At 37.1% G+C, this 18066-nt stretch overlaps 1 protein-coding gene across 3 annotated transcripts; it reads left to right on the forward strand.

Moving 5' to 3' along the window:
- The first annotated feature begins 5192 nt into the window (after positions 1–5192).
- Positions 5193–18029, forward strand: hcfc2 (host cell factor C2). 3 transcript variants are annotated; one of them, XM_053650514.1, is made up of 18 exons: positions 5835–5881; positions 5958–6034; positions 7658–7806; positions 7892–8052; positions 9320–9528; positions 9785–9869; positions 10112–10206; positions 10364–10594; positions 11781–12005; positions 12105–12154; positions 13578–13674; positions 13780–13863; positions 14370–14401; positions 14487–14612; positions 14706–14885; positions 15045–15336; positions 16781–16853; positions 17004–18029. In XM_053650514.1, the coding sequence occupies exons 3-18, from the start codon at positions 7762–7764 to the stop codon at positions 17008–17010; spliced, it is 1992 nt and encodes a 663-aa protein (XP_053506489.1). In that variant the 5' UTR covers positions 5835–5881; positions 5958–6034; positions 7658–7761; the 3' UTR covers positions 17011–18029. The 3 variants fall into 3 exon arrangements, with proteins under 3 accessions (XP_053506487.1, XP_053506488.1, XP_053506489.1); XM_053650512.1 differs by lacking the exon at positions 5958–6034 and having other exon boundaries at positions 5193–5881; XM_053650513.1 differs by lacking the exons at positions 5958–6034; positions 17004–18029 and having other exon boundaries at positions 5193–5881; positions 16781–16857.
- The last annotated feature ends 37 nt before the right edge of the window (positions 18030–18066 follow it).

The following is an 18066-nucleotide window of genomic DNA, read 5'->3' on the forward strand; positions in this document are numbered from 1 at the left end:
AAGCCCTCTCGGATTAGTTCTGTAACTTATTTTGTTTAGACGGCATCCAACGTCTTGGTGGAATTCAGAAAAGGACAAAATACATTTAACACATTCATTCTTCAATGACATCTGGAGCTACTATAAATTCATATGTGAGCCGAGTAGGCCGCGTGCAATGTTTGTGATTTTGGAAAATATCAAGTGCTTTGAATTTAAACCAGACTTCCACTTCCTCACATTACATTGCTGTTCATCCAATATAGATTGTCTTCCTATATAAAGGAACGTCTAGAACATTATGTTTTTCTTGGAAAAACTAACAGCATGTTGTTGTTTTTTCCAATCGTTTATTCCTAGCCTTCAATTATGTGAGGTCCACCATACAAGTCCCTGTATAAGTTATTACTATAGAAACGGAAACGTATTAGAATAAGCGCATTAATCTAAGCCTTGCAGACGAAAATCTCGTCAGAGGCGCTCTTATAGAAAATGAATGACGCTTCTGATTGGAGTATGAAATATCGCTGTGGTATAAGAGAGTATAACTAATAACCAGGCCAGAATATATCATGAAATATATCATCTAACGTGAAATGTGAATCCAACCCTCACTCTCTTACTCTTACGTGTAGTTATGCATTATTTTGCTACAGACCTGCTCTCTTATGCAATATTTAGTGAACAGGGTGATGCTTTGTGTGTTTCTGTTTACAGAGGGAGTAATAACTCAGCCTGGTTAGAACGTTCCTGAACACTGAAATGAGTAAATGGCTCCACAAATCTTGCAACAAAGACTTCAGTATCTGGAGTTAGCAAGGGGTTTCATTTCAGTCAGTCCTTTTTATATAACTGCTACAGTCACATTTCTCTTTTATAGGAGAGGAGGTGCACAGAAAAGAATTCGCTTACCCTTAACTTCCCTGAAGTCATTGTGTTTTACATAGAGCACATAGTACTTATATTGAGGTCTTACTTTAACAGAAGATTGTAGTGCTAGCTTAAACTCGACTAGGACAAGAAAGTCATATAGATGTAGACTACAAAATCAGGTTTAAAAGAATTAGCAGCTTTTTAGAGAAGCCTAAATTCTGCAAAGTACCAAAGCACAAAAATCTGCTTGTGTCTGCCTGCAGGTTAAGATGCATCTTTCAACAAGATAATGACCAAACTTGTTAGACATTAGACAAAAAGGCTCAGGTATAAGGCCTACTATTATTCTCTGCAAGTGAAGCTTCAGCCAATGTTAGCTGTTTGTGTGCAGATAAATCGCAGCTTTATCTATAATGTGGGAAAAACTATTGCACTACTCTTATGTTTGAGAATTATTGCGTTAAAACTAAACTACTTAACATCTTGATAACCTGAAAACATCACTTCTTGTTCATGTTATTTATTCTATAGCAATGTGTTACTCAGCTTTATTTTCTTACACAGTGTAAGTAATGCTGGTAAATTTCACCAGCCAGAAGCAGTGCAGTACGATCAAACTCTTTCACATCTGTAGGAATCAAACTTAATAAATACTGAAAGTTAGTTAAATTTAAAATCATAATATCTTTAGGATGTTCATGTAATCATCTGTATGGATTGCAATTAAGCATAGGCTAAGCAGTAACTCTAGTCGACTGCACTGAAATTCCTGGTCTACGCTCGGACAGCAAAAGATTGCTGAAAGATCTTTGGGTCATTAATGTTTAAAGATTGTTCAGCTTGCCTTACTTGTGAACGCAGTGGTGGCTCGGAGTTCAAGCCCCAGCACCGCCAAGCTACCACTGTTGGGCCCTTGAGCAAGGCCCTTAACCCTCTACTGCTCAGCTGTATAAATAAGATAAAAGTAGCCTCTCTGGATAAGGGCATCTGCCAAATGCTGTGAATGTAAATGTAAATCTATAACACTGAGTATAGGGCAGTGGTAGTTCAGTGGTTTGACTACTGATGTTGGACTACTGATTGGAAGGTCGTGAGATCAAATCTCAATGCTGCCACTGTTAGGCCCTTGAGCAAGGCCCATAACCCTCAACTGCTCAATTGTAGAAATGAGATAAATATAAGTCGCTCTGGATAAGGGTGTCTGCCAAATGCCATGAATGTAAATGAACGCAAATCCAGGAGCCTTGTTACGACGTTTCCTTGAAACGAACAGTTCCTTATTGGAGCACTTATCATTTTAGAGTGGGATTTGCTCTATTTACTATTAGTTTCTTCTTATTAATTTTTTTATAATTTACAAGCTAATTATTATTATTATTATTATTATTATTATTGTTGTTGTTGTTGTTGTTGTTGTTGTTGATGATGATGATATTATATATTATTATTTAATATAATTAATAAAAATATTATTTTTACTATTTATTAAACTATTTTACATATTATTAATAAATAGTCCTATTTATTCCACATATTGTGCATTTCTGTTTCCTGCACTAGATACTTGTATATTATTATTATTTTTTTAATGCTTTTTAATTATTTTACAAGTGAAATATTATTATCATTATTATTATTATTATTGTTGTTGTTGTTGTTGTTGTTGTTGTTGTTATTACTATTATTGTTATAATTCTTATTATTAGTTTTAAAATGATTTTTTATTATTTCACAAACTAAATATTACTATTATTATTATTATTATTATTGTTATTATTAGTATTATTATTATTACTATTGTTATTACTATTATTGTTATAGTTATTATTATTAGTTTAAAACGATTTTTCATTATTTTACAAATGAAATATTATGGTGGTTTAGTGATTAGCATGTTTGCCTCGCACCTCTGGGGTTGGGGGTTCAAGTCCCATCTCTACCCTCCCCTCTCCCGAGTGCGTGGAGCTAACATGCTCTCCCCGTGTTTCTCGGGTTTCCTCCAGGTACTCCAGTTTCCTCCCCCAGTCCAAAGACATGTGTTGTAGGGTGATTGGCATTTCCAAATTGTGAATAGCGTCTGAATGTGTGTGTGATTGTGCCCTACAGTGGGTTGGACCTCTGTCCAGGGTGTCCCCCGCCTTGCGTCCCGAGTTCCCTGAGATAGGCTCCAAGCTCCCGATGACCCTGCATAGGATAAATGGTATGGAAAATGTATGGACATTATTATTGTTGTTTTTGTTGTTGTTGTTGTTGTTAAATACTACTATTTATTAAATATATTATTTATTAATATTGTCATCACTCTATATCATTGCTATTATTTATAACACAACACAGTTGTTCCACTCTGTTTACTGCACCCTCTAATGTAAATTACAGCTGAGCCTATCATTTCTGCTTAAGGTGCAATATTTGTATATGAGGTGCAATATTTGTGTATTAGGATGGTAATTGTGTTGTGTTGTCTGAGATGTGTGTGTCGAATACATTTTGTTGTGACCAAACATCAAGAAAAATTCCTAATACATGTAAATGCATATCCTGAATAACATGATTCGGATTCTGCTTGTGATATTCTTGGAGAAGGGTTTAAAAAAGAGGGAAGCAGTCAATTTGATTACATCTCTGTGTTCGTTTGTTGTTGTTTTTCTTTAAATTAAAGAAATATCTAAAATTACTGAAACAAATGATGTGTTAATAAACTGTTCCATTTAAAGATGATAAAACACATGGATTAGCGTACTTCATTGGAAAGATAATGTTTCAGGGACACATAGTCTGTTGTTATATGGTCGTATATTCTGTTGTTATATGGTCATATAGACTGTTGTTATATGGTCATATAGACTGTTGTTATATGGTCATATAGACTGTTATTATATGGTCATATAGACTGCTGTTATATGGTTATATAGACTGCTGTTATATGGTTATATAGACTGTTCTTATATGGTCGTATAGTTTGTTGTTTCTTATAAAGCTGGGATAAATGCGCGGTCTTTTACTGACCTCCTCAGTCTACAGCACACATTACACACCATGCTAATGAAGTCCTTGTAAGCCTCAAGTACAACATTTACTCTCACATACTTTATACACATTGTTTAACACACAAATCACCAAATACGCGGTTAGAATAAAATAACCTGTAAAAAAAATAAATAAAATAAATTTAAGTACATTACTGGCAGTAGAGCTGGTAGATAGTTACGGTAATTAACAGTGTGAAGTTTTGTTTAGAGTTGTAAACATTGTACATATTACTTTGTCGTTATAAAATGCAAAGCAATGTGCATTTTTCCAGGATTATACATACAGTATATTCACAGCAGTATATTCATGCACGCATGTAAAAACCAAATATAAATGACAAATATAAATCTTAAATAAATTTTTAAAAAATCCCAACAAAAGCTTTCCATTTTATTAAAGGAAACATTTCATTCCACATAAGAACAAACTACACAAGATGATCTTGCTAAAATGAACAGGAACAGAATCAACATATCACAATTTTGGGAAACAAATACAGTATTCATAGTTATACATGACTTTAGAAACTACTTACTTTTATACTTATTCCTAAAAATTGAATCATTGACAAATAATAAATAAATCAATTATTGGAAAATAATCCACTTTAGTGGGAACATTTTGCATCAGGCCACATCACACCTCTCCACTGTTGATTATTTTCCTATAACAGCATGTCCCAAAATGTTATTTCTTTATAGCATTTCCCTTACATATGGGCATTCTTTTTTCTTCACAGTTGATTTTTAATTGTTCTGAAAAAATGTCTGTTTAAAAAAATATATATTTGATCCCCAAATTTCTGTAATAAATGTGAATAAAACGAAAGTGTTTCTTTTTTCAGGGTTGTATTTTATGGGGAACCAAATGTTAAAGGCTCGGCACTCATTTGAGGCCATTCGGATACATTTAGATAGTGATTTATGTAAACGGTTGTAAGTTTCAGTGCAAAGTTTTGCTATGCATAATGTTTTTTGTTTTTTTAAATGACACATTGCAAATAATGTAAATACATGTTAAAAGTTAAATGTAAATAGTACACGTTAAATATCAAATTAAATGTTCAATGTTAAATGTATGTTTTAAATGTAAAGATAAATGTTATATAAATCTAAATGTTAAATATTAAATGTAAATGTTAAATTAAATATAGGCCTAAATGTTAAAGCCATACAGCCATTTTCCATAGCGCTTATCCTACAGCGGTACATCCTACAAAGAATAAATAAATATTACATGTAAATATTACATGTAAATGATAAATGTAAATATTACATGTAAAAGTTATTTGTAAATATTATATGTAAATATTAAAAGTTACTGGGTTGCCAGGTGTTGAGAGTGTAGTTGAGTAGTGTAAAGAGTTTTGGCGCGTTAGATTTGTTCTTCGGTAAGTCAGAGACTAACCACACGGGGGCGCTGAAGAGAAAAGATGCAGCGAGCACAACAGAGAACAAGAGCAAGCGAAGTGTACATCCAGTTTAATAAAACATCCTACTTTACTTCCCCTTGTTCTGACTTTCCTCTTTTTTTAACGTCTCATGATTTTATTATTTCTTCAATAGTCCCAGGCAAATTCTTAAAATGTATAAAGCTTTGCTTTAATGTTTGATAACCTCTAGTAAAACGATAAAACATCTCTGGGAAGTATTTTATAGTGCGCAAGGGAGTAAGGGGTTAAAGTAGACGGATAGTAGTTGATTTGAAACGCGTTCCTTTCACAACAGGAGCACCGCCTCCCACACAAAACTAGAGCTGTTGATGCAGCGTTCAGTGTCTGAGTAGTACAGTGGGTTTAAAATAAATAAAAACATCTATATAATTATTATTTTAATGATGAGAACCGAGGCTCCGCTGTGGCAGCGCGTGCAGGCGTTTACCGGCCCCGTTCCTCGAGCAAGACACGGGCACCGAGCGGCCGCCATACGGGAGCTGATAGTGGTATTTGGTGGTGGAAATGAAGGAATCGCGGAGGAGTTGCATGTTTATAACACAGGTATGAGAGGAGAGTAGCGCTGAATGCTAGTTTATGCGAACAGTAGCAATGCTAATAATCATTTCTTTCTTACAAGTTTGTTTGGCTCGTTACTTTGGACAAAGTCTAGCAGGCGAGTGCTTAATTCCAAATTGCACCATGCTCCCTATTGAAGTGAGTATAACATAATGGCGTCTACGCTCTACCTAGTGCACTAAGTCTCCGATGGAGAGTGTTTTTAAGACGCGGTCGTTTTCGGGGCGTAACCATGCAGTGTAAAAGTTAACACATCAATATAATTCATTTCAGGAGCTTTATTGTCATAATGAAATTCTTATTTTGTCCATTCCTCTCAAGAAAAGCAGGGTAAAAAGGGCATAAGAAACAATATAATGCAAGACAAAAATAAATAAATAAAAAATACAAGACAATACAGTACACAATTGAATCGTACACAATATGAAATAATAAGAGACAATAAGAACAATCTAGGGTCCCACTAGGGTTTCTGGGCCCCTGGCTAATTTGTACTTCGGGCCCCAAGCCCACAATTATTTTTTCTTATTGCCCTGTGTAAAAACAATCATTTATCAATAAAACCTAACAATTGTTGCATATTCAATAAGAGACTATAAAGAACTAAATTTGAACAGTTTATTAAATTTTCTGAAATTATGCATTTTTAACAGTATACAAATAACTATATATACAGTACAAGCAATTAACACCATTTTACTCTCTCTCTCTCTCTCTCTCTCTCTCTCTATCATACACAGACACTATAGAAACGCTGTCTGGATGTTTTTATAAGCTGTCGACTTGTAATTTCTTATTCCCCATATACCAAGAACAATGAACTTTACTACTACTACTACTATTATTATTATTATTAGTAGTAGTAGTAGTAGTAGTAGTAGTAGTAGTAGTAGTGGTGGTGGTGGTAATAGTAGTGGTGGCTGTGGTAGTAGTAGTGTTAGTAGTAGTAGTGGTGGCTGTGGTAGTAGTAGCGGTCGTGGCGGTGGTGGCTTAGTGGTTAAAGGCTCTGGGTTACTGATCGGAAGGTCGGGGTTCAAGCTCCGGCGCTGCCACTGTTGGGCCCTTGAGCAAGGCCCTTAACTGCCCTCTCTGCTCAAGGGGTGCTGTATCATGGCTGACCCTTGAGAAAGAGGCTGTCAGGTCTACATCTTTATCCTTTAAGACAATATAGCGACCCCGAGCGTGCAGTCAGTTCCGTTGCCTGCCAACTGGGACGTCTGCATGGCTACAGAATGACGTTTGAAAGATGCCATTTAAATGCTTTTAAGCTTTTTGTTATGTTGAGATCACGAGAAAATTAAGTTGAAATCACGAGAAAACAAGAACGAAAAAAATGATTATGCATGGTCTCTTAGGACTTCTGTAGTGAAATACATTTGTGGCTGTAATAAATATGAACACAGTTTACTCTATTGTCCTTTTCCCCCGAAGGAGGAGAAAGTAAAAGTAGATTTTAGTCATTTTAGTAATTTTATTTGTTTCTTTGGTTGAATAAAAGGGTTACAATGTTTCCGTAACATTTCGGAGGAATTCAGTGCTAATGTAGCGATCAAGAGTTGGGTCTGAGGAAATTAGGGATGTATGTAGAGTTTCCCTGTGTGTGTGTTAGTGTGTGTGATGAACTTGGTTTCAGCCTAGTGTAGAAATCTGGATTTCAGTTTGTTTAATTATTAATCATTAATGAATTCTGTTGGAAAACTGAACCTGGCAACAATAATGCACTCATACACATGTTACTTCCTTCCTTCTCTACCCCTTTAGTTTCCAGACAGTGGTTTCTTCCCGCAGTGAGAGGGGACATCCCCCCTGGCTGTGCCGCACACGGTTTTGTGTGTGAAGGCACACGCATCCTGGTGTTTGGAGGAATGGTGGAGTTTGGACAGTACAGCAACAGTCTCTACGAGCTGCAGGTTACAACGCTCGGTCATTAAGAGAAGAACATGAGCATTCCATGAACCATAAAAATGCTGAGCTTCTGCTTCATGATCTTTGTAGGCCAGTCGCTGGCTGTGGAAGAAACTGAAGCCGCGGCCACCGAAGAACGCTTTACCTCCGTGCCCTCGTCTGGGACACAGCTTCACTCTCCACGGCAACAAGTGCTACCTGTTTGGAGGGCTGGCCAATGACAGTGAAGACCCAAATGGCAACGTGCCACGGCGAGTACACTCTTGAAGGGGTACACTCTTAAAAATAAGGGTTCCTCAGAGTAGAGGAATCATTTTCGGTTCCATAATGAAACACTTTCATTCCCCGAAAGAACCTTTCCGTCTGGGATTCTTCAACCGTTCTATGTTGTTAACTTTTTTTAACATATTTTTATTTAGGCCTACACTACGCGTCAAAAGTTTGTGGACACTTGACTGAAATGTTTCTCATGATCTTAAAAAGCTTTTGATCTGAAGCTGTAGGATTAAACGTTTGAAATCGGTCTTGTAGACAAAAAATATAATCGCGCCAACATATTCATTTCTTTCATTAGAAAACTAACATTTTATGTACAAAAAATATATATATATTTTTAAACGCATGACTCAGAGCGAAATATTCCGAAAAGCAGCCAATAAGAGTCCCTCGTAGGTGGGAACTCCTTTAATACTGTTTAAAAAGCATCTCAGGGAAATTCCTCAAGAAATCGGTTGAGAAAACGCCAAGAATACATTTCTGGAAATTCTAGCTGAAAAGGATGTCTACTTTGAAGATGCTAAAATATTAAATTATTTTTATTATTTATTTTGGATTTTTTTTTATCACAACATAATTCCCATAGTTCCATTTGTGTTACTCCAGAGTTTTGATGACTTGTTAAAAGAATAAAAATAAAGAATGAGTGTTTCTAAAAGTTTGATCGGTAGATGAAAAGGAATAAAAAATGTGTCCGTGACCTGCTATGTAAATTCCTCGCATACAAAGTTTTGAAAATTGAGCAACTAATATTACTTTGTAAAAACCCTTTGTAATATAATTTGTACAAATTCATGTGATTGGCTGACCCAGAGGATCTGCAGTGGAGTCGCTGAACTAAGTCCAGGTTGTTTTCACGTCTTCAAGTTTCTCTGCTACAATGTTTTTTTCACACGCTCGGTTTCATCTGCTGAAATACTGCGCCGAGTCCGCACCCAGATTGCTCGAGAGTGTTAACAAGTGTAGTCACTCTATCTAGAGATGCCTTTATCCCATTTTTTCCATTTTCAATATGATACTAATACAAGATATGAGTGTATTCGCTTATACTTAATACCAATCCAGTGCGGAGATCCTCTCGTTAAACTGAGCTGACCATTCCGAGGTGCATTTCAAAGCAGAGTCAGCACTCAGTACTGGATTAATAGATCCCCAGTTTGATGTAGGGGTTTTATGCTCATGCTTGTCTTACTCTCTTCAACACTTGCATGCACTGATTCGTTCACGTGTGACATTCTGCAGATATTTGGATGATTTCTACGAGCTGGAGCTACAGACGCAGTCAGGAGTCAAAGGCTGGATCATCCCTGAAACAAAAGGAGGAGGTCCATCGCCCAGGGAGTCTCACACATGCGTGGCGTTCGGCGGAAAAAGTGGCAGCTGCCCAAAGCTTTTCATTTTCGGGGGCATGTGCGGGAATAGACTATCAGATCTGTGGCAATTGGATGTTGGTAAGCTTTGAGTGTAAGAGTTTTGAATGGCAAATAGCAGAAATCAGTACATTTTCAGAGTGCTATAGTTTTATTATGAGCTCCCGAGTAAAGAGCATGCGCCATAAGCAAAAAGTATTTTTCAGACGTGTATATTAGTAAGAAAAATATCTAGTATCTAGTAAGAAAAATGTACGAAAATACAGATTGTCCCACACACTCTACATATTTCTTCAGCCTTTATTTGTGACTCTTTTGATGTTTATTTCTCTTTCAGACACTATGACCTGGTCGTTACCTAAAACTGCAGGACCCTGTCCTTCACCGAGAAGTCAACACTCTTCAAATGTGATTGGAAACCAGTAATAAAGCTTTCTCATCCGTACACCGCTGGTCATGCACTTCCCCTGCTTTGCATATTTAGTTTTGTTTTGCTTTCACTGTTCTACCATATTTGGCATGAGTGTGCGGTTTTTTGGGGGTTTTTTTTATTCAAGGAAATCACTAACGTGTTTAGGGTAGGCTTGCTTATCCTGACACACTGGCTAGGTTTACATGCAAATATGTGCAGGTCTTGAACTTTCTCCTTTCTCGTTGTGTGTAGGATGTACGTGTTTGGTGGTTGGGTTCCTGCAGAGGAGAAGAACGCTGTAGGAGCAGAATGGACCTGTACTAACTCTATGTCAGTGCTAAACCTTGGTATGTATCTCACACCCCAAAATTATATGAATTGACATTATTTATCTGTTAAAAACTGTTTTTATTTTGTTATGAAATTATATATGGGCTGCCATTTTTCGGGGATGTGTGATGATTTATTATATAAATATTTTATAATCTCTGACCTCGCTTTAAGACACAATGACGTGGCGTGGTCTGAACCCTGAGAGCCAACAACAGCGGCAGTCAGGCACAGTCATGGAGGAGGAAGAGAAAGAGGAGGGTCATATCTGCTGGCCAAAAGCTCGCACTGGTCACTGCGCTGTAGCCATCGGCACGCGCCTGTACATCTGGAGTGGACGGGACGGCTATAGGAAAAGCCGGAACTACCAAGTGTGCTTCAAAGACCTGTGGTATTTGGAAACAGGTGAAATCAGCCTTTAAAGACTCTTGATTTAGTGTAAAGTACATACAGTAGATGAGCTGAGAGGTACTGAAAAAGCAAATTTGTGAATGATCTTTAATATAGTGTAAGTCCAGGAATCTGAGTCCACTACCTAGACCTGTTTTATCATTTATCAACTTAAAGTCATACTTATTTAACACAATTCTATACATTTTAAAAAATGGAAATATGTGAATGGTCTGTTTGTGCAATTTTTGACTATACTAAATCATTTTTATGTCATACAGTGTCAAAAAAACAACGACAACTGGCATTTCATGTGTTTTAGCACTGTTTAATTACTAATAATTCCAGCCATTAAACAAAAAGCTAATAGCAGTTAAGTAAATAAAATTAATAAACATGTGTACAACCAAAGACCAATAATAATAATAATAATAATAATACACTTACACTAATGTATTATAATGTATCTTATCTTTAAATGAGTACTCGTTTAAAGGTAGGTGCACTTTGGAAATTAAACCAGTTTAATTTAACAAACTCATGAACAAAAACCCAAACAAATTCATGTCGTGTAGTACAAGTGCCTATTTACAGATAATGTTCTCCAGAATTATTGGCACCCTTCATAAAAATGAGCAAATATTATTGTATAATATGAACATTACCCACAATAATTCCCTTTGTTCTAACAAAAAAATAATTCTCATTAGAACTACTGTGTCTTTTTAAATAATGTGTCTCTCCGAAATTTGTCCCAAAAATGATTGACACCCCCAAGGAAACTCCTTTTGCAGTAGTAGTAGTAGTAGTAGTAGTAATAGTAATAAAAGTAATAGTAATAATAGAAAAAAAAATAATAGTAAGTAGTAGTTGTAAGTGGCTTTGGATAAAAGCATCTGCTAAATGAGTAAATGTATTATTATTATTATTTATTTTCATAAAGGGTGCCAATAATTCTGGAGGGCACTGTATAAAATCTGGGTCTTGGAAAATATTATTCATGTATACCTTACCTTTCATGATTTAAGTATTTAATATAAACCAACAGCTTGATTTACCAAAAATATTAATAAAAATATAGGGCATTTAATACTATTACATGGTTCATTGGGTGGTAACATTTTGGAATTATTGACAAAATCATATTGATTGTTGAATGGTGAAATAAAGACAGCTAACACTTTTCTCACCGTGTGTACAGAGAAGCCAGCAACACCAGCTGCTGTGTTTTTGGTCAAGTCCACTATCAGCATGCTGCATGTAGCCTGGCACCCTTTACCTGCAGCTGAGTGCTACCTGCTTCAGTTGCAGTACATTGCTCCACCTCTCGCCTCCCAAACACATGCCTCTGATTCGCCAGACACTCTAACCCCACCCACCAGTCTGCCAGAGGGGGAGGAGCCTCTATTGGGACCTACTCATACACGTATGTGTTCAGGGTGTTGGAAAATTTACATTTGCTTAGTTTTCAGAAAGAAGACACCAGTTCCATCAGCAGACACTAACTGTAGTGTTTTTCCTCCAGAGTCTGAACCGTGTCGCGGAAATGGAAACCACGAGAGTTCAAAGCTACAGGTCAGAGCTATACAGCAAGCCACATTCGACATTTCAACAGGGATGAAAAATGTGGGAAAGTTTATTGCACCCTTTAGACCACAGTATAATACTAGGACCCCCTGAGAATTTAAATAGAAATATTATATGAGAAGTTAAACATAATTGTGATGGACACTGCAGGGTCTTAAAGGCTTTTAAAAAAGTAGATTGTAGGTTATTTGCTGTAGGTATGAAATGCAACACAACAGAGGAAAGAACGAGGCTAAAAATACCTTTGATTCTGTCATATATACTGCCGGTCAAAAGTTTGTGGACACTCGACTGAAATGTTTCTCATGATCTTAAAAACCTTTTGATCTGAAGGTGTATGATTTAAATCACTGAAATTGGTGTTGTTGACAAAAATATAATCGTGCCAACATATTCATTTCTTTCATTAGAAAACTAACATTGTATTTACAAAAATAAAACGGACGACTTAAAATTCTAAACGGACGACTCGGACCGAAATGTTGAAGACGCTAAAATATTCAATTATTTTGATTTATTTGAGATTTTTTTTATCACAACCTAATTCCCATAGTTCCATTTGTGATACTCCAGAGTTTTGATTACTTTATTATTATTATTATAAAATGTGGGGAGGGGAGAATAAAAATAAAGAATGAGTGTGTCTAAACTTTTGACCGGTAGTGTACATTTAAAGACTTTTAAAACTTCTAAGAAATGAATAAATCCACTTCCAGGGAGTCTGCACCACTTCAAGCCTCTCCAAGTGATCCTGTCAGCTCTAAGGACGCTTTCACACCTATTAGTCCATTTGCCGAGTCTGAATCAGAGCGATATTGACAATTTTGGTTCATTTGCTGTTTGCTTTGTTTTCATTTTACACTTCACATTAATTCAACAAACCGAAATACAAACCAAAACGTGGCTGATGGATGTATAAGACTGAAAGCGTGCTAATAAAACTTATTAATTGATCAGACCTACAGCAACAGGAAAATCATCTGAGCATGGAGAACATGGCACAGGAGTTCAATAAATGATTAGATTTTTTCTTTTGCTTAGTCAGTCCAAATATCCAGAACAAATGGCATTTCCGCAGCTGTATAGCACTGTCCTTGGGTTTAGATTGTGCCTCGCAGCTTAGTGTAGCAGCTTGGATCTACAGAAGAATGCTGCAACCCATCACATCGCTTTTTTGAATCGATTTCTCATCTCTCATACCTGTGCTAGAGTTCACTTAGAAATGGAAAAGACAACCTCACAGAGACGCTGTCGTTCTGTGCCCGAGTGTAAACTGTGTTCTCACCTGCACCGAGCGGGAAAATACACCGACTAAACACTGCGTATGTGAAATACACATAATTATGCTTATAAACTGAAATGTCTTGAAATTACAAAAAGTGTTTTTTAGGACATCTTTGTGATCCCACAGGAGAGGGCTGGCGGTGGTGAAGCCAGAGCAGAGAACACAGATAAACAGAACAAATTAGAGTTCAATCCTGTAGCTGGCATCATCACGGATGAGTCCGGTAACACTCCCTTCCCCATCTTCATGCTTTATATTTATTTATTTATTCTTTAATCATAGTCTACCAGAGCTCATGTGCCTGTTTGTATTTCCTTAATACTGACAGTAAATAGGCAGCAGGCGGCCTCTTTGAGACCTGTGACAGAAGAAGCAAATGAGCAGAATGGGACTGAATCTCAGCAGCTGCAAGGTAAAAGCTCTGCTCAGAGTAGACATGTGCGTTTCTTTATATCTCATTCCCTCCCGAAGGAATTCTGACTAATCTCACCCCTTCGTGCAGAACGTTTGACAAATTCCTGCCTGCTCCTGCAGTAATTGTTCGCACCGGCCTGACATATTTTCTGGTTTTCTGTTGGTTCTGTTCTCAAAATATAAACAAAATAGTAATTTACTCCATCGTGACCCTGACCAGAAAAAAAAATTGCTAAACCTGAATAAATGAAAGCATTACATGCGTCATGCAGCACAGTGCGAGCTCTATATACACTCTCAGGTTAAGGAACATGGACTTTCTTTGTCACGCAAGCTTCGTATGTAATGGCCTGCTCCCTCTCGCAAAAAATACCCATCTCTTATTGTTTGGTCCTAAGGCATCCCCGTCCCGATGCACACGTCTACCTCAGAGAATGTTGCTCACAGTTAGATCTCAGTTATTGTTCTCACTCACAGACTCGTTTTAATCTGTTCAATCCACAGAACATGAAAATCTACCCAACACTTCAGGACAGGTAAAGATTTGCACTCTGTGTGTGTATGTGAAATGTCTGTGGTTGTAATCGACAAACTTCTGATAATCTGCCCCATCCACTGCAGAGTGAAAGAGCTGAAGTCTCCACATGGTTCAATGTTGGTATATTTAAAACACTCTTCGCTGAGGTCACACACTACTATCTACCCTCTGAGAACGGGAGCACTGACCAAATCTCCAGTGACAGCGAGGTCAGTCTGTGAACACGGCACAAACACAAATTTGCACATTTTTGGAGCTATGCAACTGCTCAATATAATTCGCTCTCTCGTATCTAATGGAAGATGCCAGGACCTCACAGTTTTGAAGGACGGAAGAAGCAGGAGCTCGCATCTAATGTTACCTACCGGTTCAGAGTGGCAGGCCTAAACTGCTGTGGCCGAGGAGACTTCAGTCCCATTGGGGAATTTAAAACGTGCCATCCTGGATTCCCAGAGGCACCTCCTGCTGTCAAGATCACCAAGGTACAGCTACTCATGCAGAAATATCTACAAAAAAATAAGGTGTTCTGTTGATATTTTACAATATATTGGCAGCATATTACATTTTCAGCATATTCAATTTTTATATGCGGTGCAGCTTATAAGTGTGGTCATCTCCTGCTATTATTCTTCATGATTCAGGCATCTGATTCAGTACACATCACATGGGAATCGCCCTCCAACGCATCAGGGAAAATTCAGGAATATTCCATGTACCTGGCAGTGAAGAAGGCACGAGGGAACGCCTCGGAGAAGCCGGGAGATCTGACCTTTATACGCATTTACCGCGGTGCCAAAACCTCATGTACAGTGAACGCTGCAAATCTGAGTAACGCATACATCGACTGCTCTGCTCGTCCTGCCATCGTGTTCCGCATCGCCGCCAAGAACGAACGTGGCTACGGGCCCGCCACTCAGATCCGTTGGCTACAAGGTGCGTGGGAATATGTGTGTGTGTGTGTGTGTGTAGAAAGTAGACAAAAAAGTATTTGGCCCCATCCTGATTTCTTCTTTCTTTGTGTATCTCTTATACTAAATCGTTTCAGAGATTGAAAAAAAAATCTAAGATAAAACCAAGGTGACCTGAGTAAACACAAAATACAGTTTTTAAATGATAATGTTATTTATTGAAGCAAAAAAGTTATCCAATACCATCTGGGCCTGTGTGAAAATGTATTTGCCCCCATAGTTACTAATTCCCCAAATCTATGTAACTGCACTCATAATGGAGTTCAGCTGGACTAGACACAGCCAGGCCTGATTACTGCAAACCCTGTTCAATCAATTCAACACGTAAATAGAACTTTTACAACAACATGAAGTTGGTTAAAAGATCTTACTCAGTAACACACTATGCCAAAGGTGAAAGAAATTCCAGAAATGATGAGGAAGAAGGTGATTGAAATACATATCTGGGAAGGGTTACAAAGTTATTTACAGAGGCTCTCGATCTCCAAAGGAGCACAGTGAGAGCCGTTATCTCCAAATGGAAAAACTCGGCATAGTAGTGAATGTTCTGTGAACTGATGAGTCGAAAGTGGAACTGTTTGGAAGACAGGAGTCCCATTACATCTGGCATGAACCAAACACAGAATTCCACAAAAAGAACATCATACCTACAGTCAAGCATGGTGGTGGAAGTGTGATGGTGTGGGGATGCTTTACTGCTTCAGGGCCTGGGCAACTTGCAGTAATTGAGGGGAAACATGAATTTTGCTCGCTACCAGAAAATCCTAAAGGAGAATGTCCGGTCTTCAGTCTGTAAGTTGAAAATCAAGCGCAACTGAATTATGCAGCAAGACAATGATCCAAAGTATAGAAGTAAATTCACCTCTTAATGACAAAAAAAAGCTAAATTAAAGTTTTGAAGTGGTCAAAGTCCTGACTTGAACCAATTGAGATGCTGTGGCAGGACCTTAAATGGGCAGTTCATGCTTGAAAACACTCCAGTGCGGCTAAACTAAAGCAGTTCTGCAAAGAGTGGGCCAAAATTCCTCCACAGTGCTGTGAAAGCCTGATCTCCAGTTATCGGAAGCATTTGGTTGCAGTTGTTGCTGCTAAAGGTGGCACAACCAAGTTTTTCATATTTGTGATAAGTGTTGGATAACTGTTTTTTGCGTCAATATATATATATTTTTTTACAAAAAAAACAACTGTATTGTGTTTACTCAGGTTGACTTTGTTTTACGTTGTATTTCATTTGAAGATTTAAATCTATTTAGCATGTGATATACATAAAAACAGAACAAAACAGGATACTAGAAATCAAATACTTTTTCACTGTAACTTTATTTGTGAAGCAGTTTTTCCAATTGTATGGTAGCCAGTTACTCACATTCGCAGGAGAAATTCTTAATGTTGTGTTTATTGTCCCACAGAGAGCAATAAAATCAAATCAGCATTAAAACCAGACTCCAGCCCTACCGATCGTGAACCAGACGACATTATTAGGTAAGATAAGTAGCACACTGCCCTCCCTGTTTGATTAAGTATAACACAGATGTGGTTTTTATAGTGAAGAAATTTAATCAGCCGCTGTAATCGCTAATGACTGATCAATGGAGGAGCTAATTAAGTTGTATTTTTGTTTGAATCTTCCAGCTCATGATGGCTGCAGAGGAACCGTTCTCACTCTCAGATCAGCTCTGATACTGGGCTGATATTCACAGGACCCATCCAGTGTTTTATTATGTTATTACTAACGTTCTGTTCAGTCTCAGCTACAGATAACCTTTATGTACACAAGTGCATTTGCACTTGCTGTAAATGTATGTTTTCTAACTTATTTTTTATACTGTTGATTGTTGTACATAAACATTTCTAAGATGTTATTTTTTCATATTAGTGTTTTAGCTAGGATTAGTGTTTGTTTCCAAATCTGCCTTTTTACTGGTGTAGGCAGATACTAATTTTTTTTATATTTTTCATTTGAAACATTCCCTTCGATAATTTCCTGAAAAAACAAAGTCTGCAAAGAAATACCATTTAAACTGGTATCATGTCATAATGCCATAATGTTGGCATATATCAGTGTTTGGCCAGTTTTGTGTTAATAATGGTTCAAGAAAATTCATTTTATATTCTGTAAAAGAACTTACTGCTCAGTCTCAAGGGCTAGATGGTTTAATTTGCAGTGTTCCCCCAAAACCCCTGCACTTGAAAGTATATGCAGAAGCAGTTGGTTCATTTTCTATAATCGTTTTCTTACACAACCTCTACATAAACTGATTAAAGACATTGTTTACATGAAGTTTTCTTTTACGAGATCTTTAACAGTTATGTCTCCAGTGTCAGTGTTTATTATAGTCAGTGATAAAGCTGTACTTAAATTTTGAAAAGTCTTCAGGACAGACAGCTAGGTGCATTTTTCATCTTACTAACTTCAAAACCAAACAAAAAGAGGAAAAAACAACACTGGTTATAACCTTTAACAAGTGACAACAGGAACTAACTTTTCATATGTTCTACAATATTAAATGTGACTATAAGTCAATAAAAGTTATAGCATGTCATTCTTTCTAGGAAACCATCAATGTTAGAATGGTAACAGTATACCTTGTCTTGTTTTTTTTTTCTCCTTAGGATTTCTGTCAAAGGTAGACTTTTGGTTCAAATTTAGCACTGCAAATTCATGACCTCTGTTCAGTTACTACTCTCCATGCAA

The sequence above is a fragment of the Ictalurus furcatus genome, chromosome 19, assembly GCF_023375685.1.
Source record: "Ictalurus furcatus strain D&B chromosome 19, Billie_1.0, whole genome shotgun sequence".
NCBI classification, from domain to species: Eukaryota; Metazoa; Chordata; class Actinopteri; order Siluriformes; family Ictaluridae; genus Ictalurus; species Ictalurus furcatus.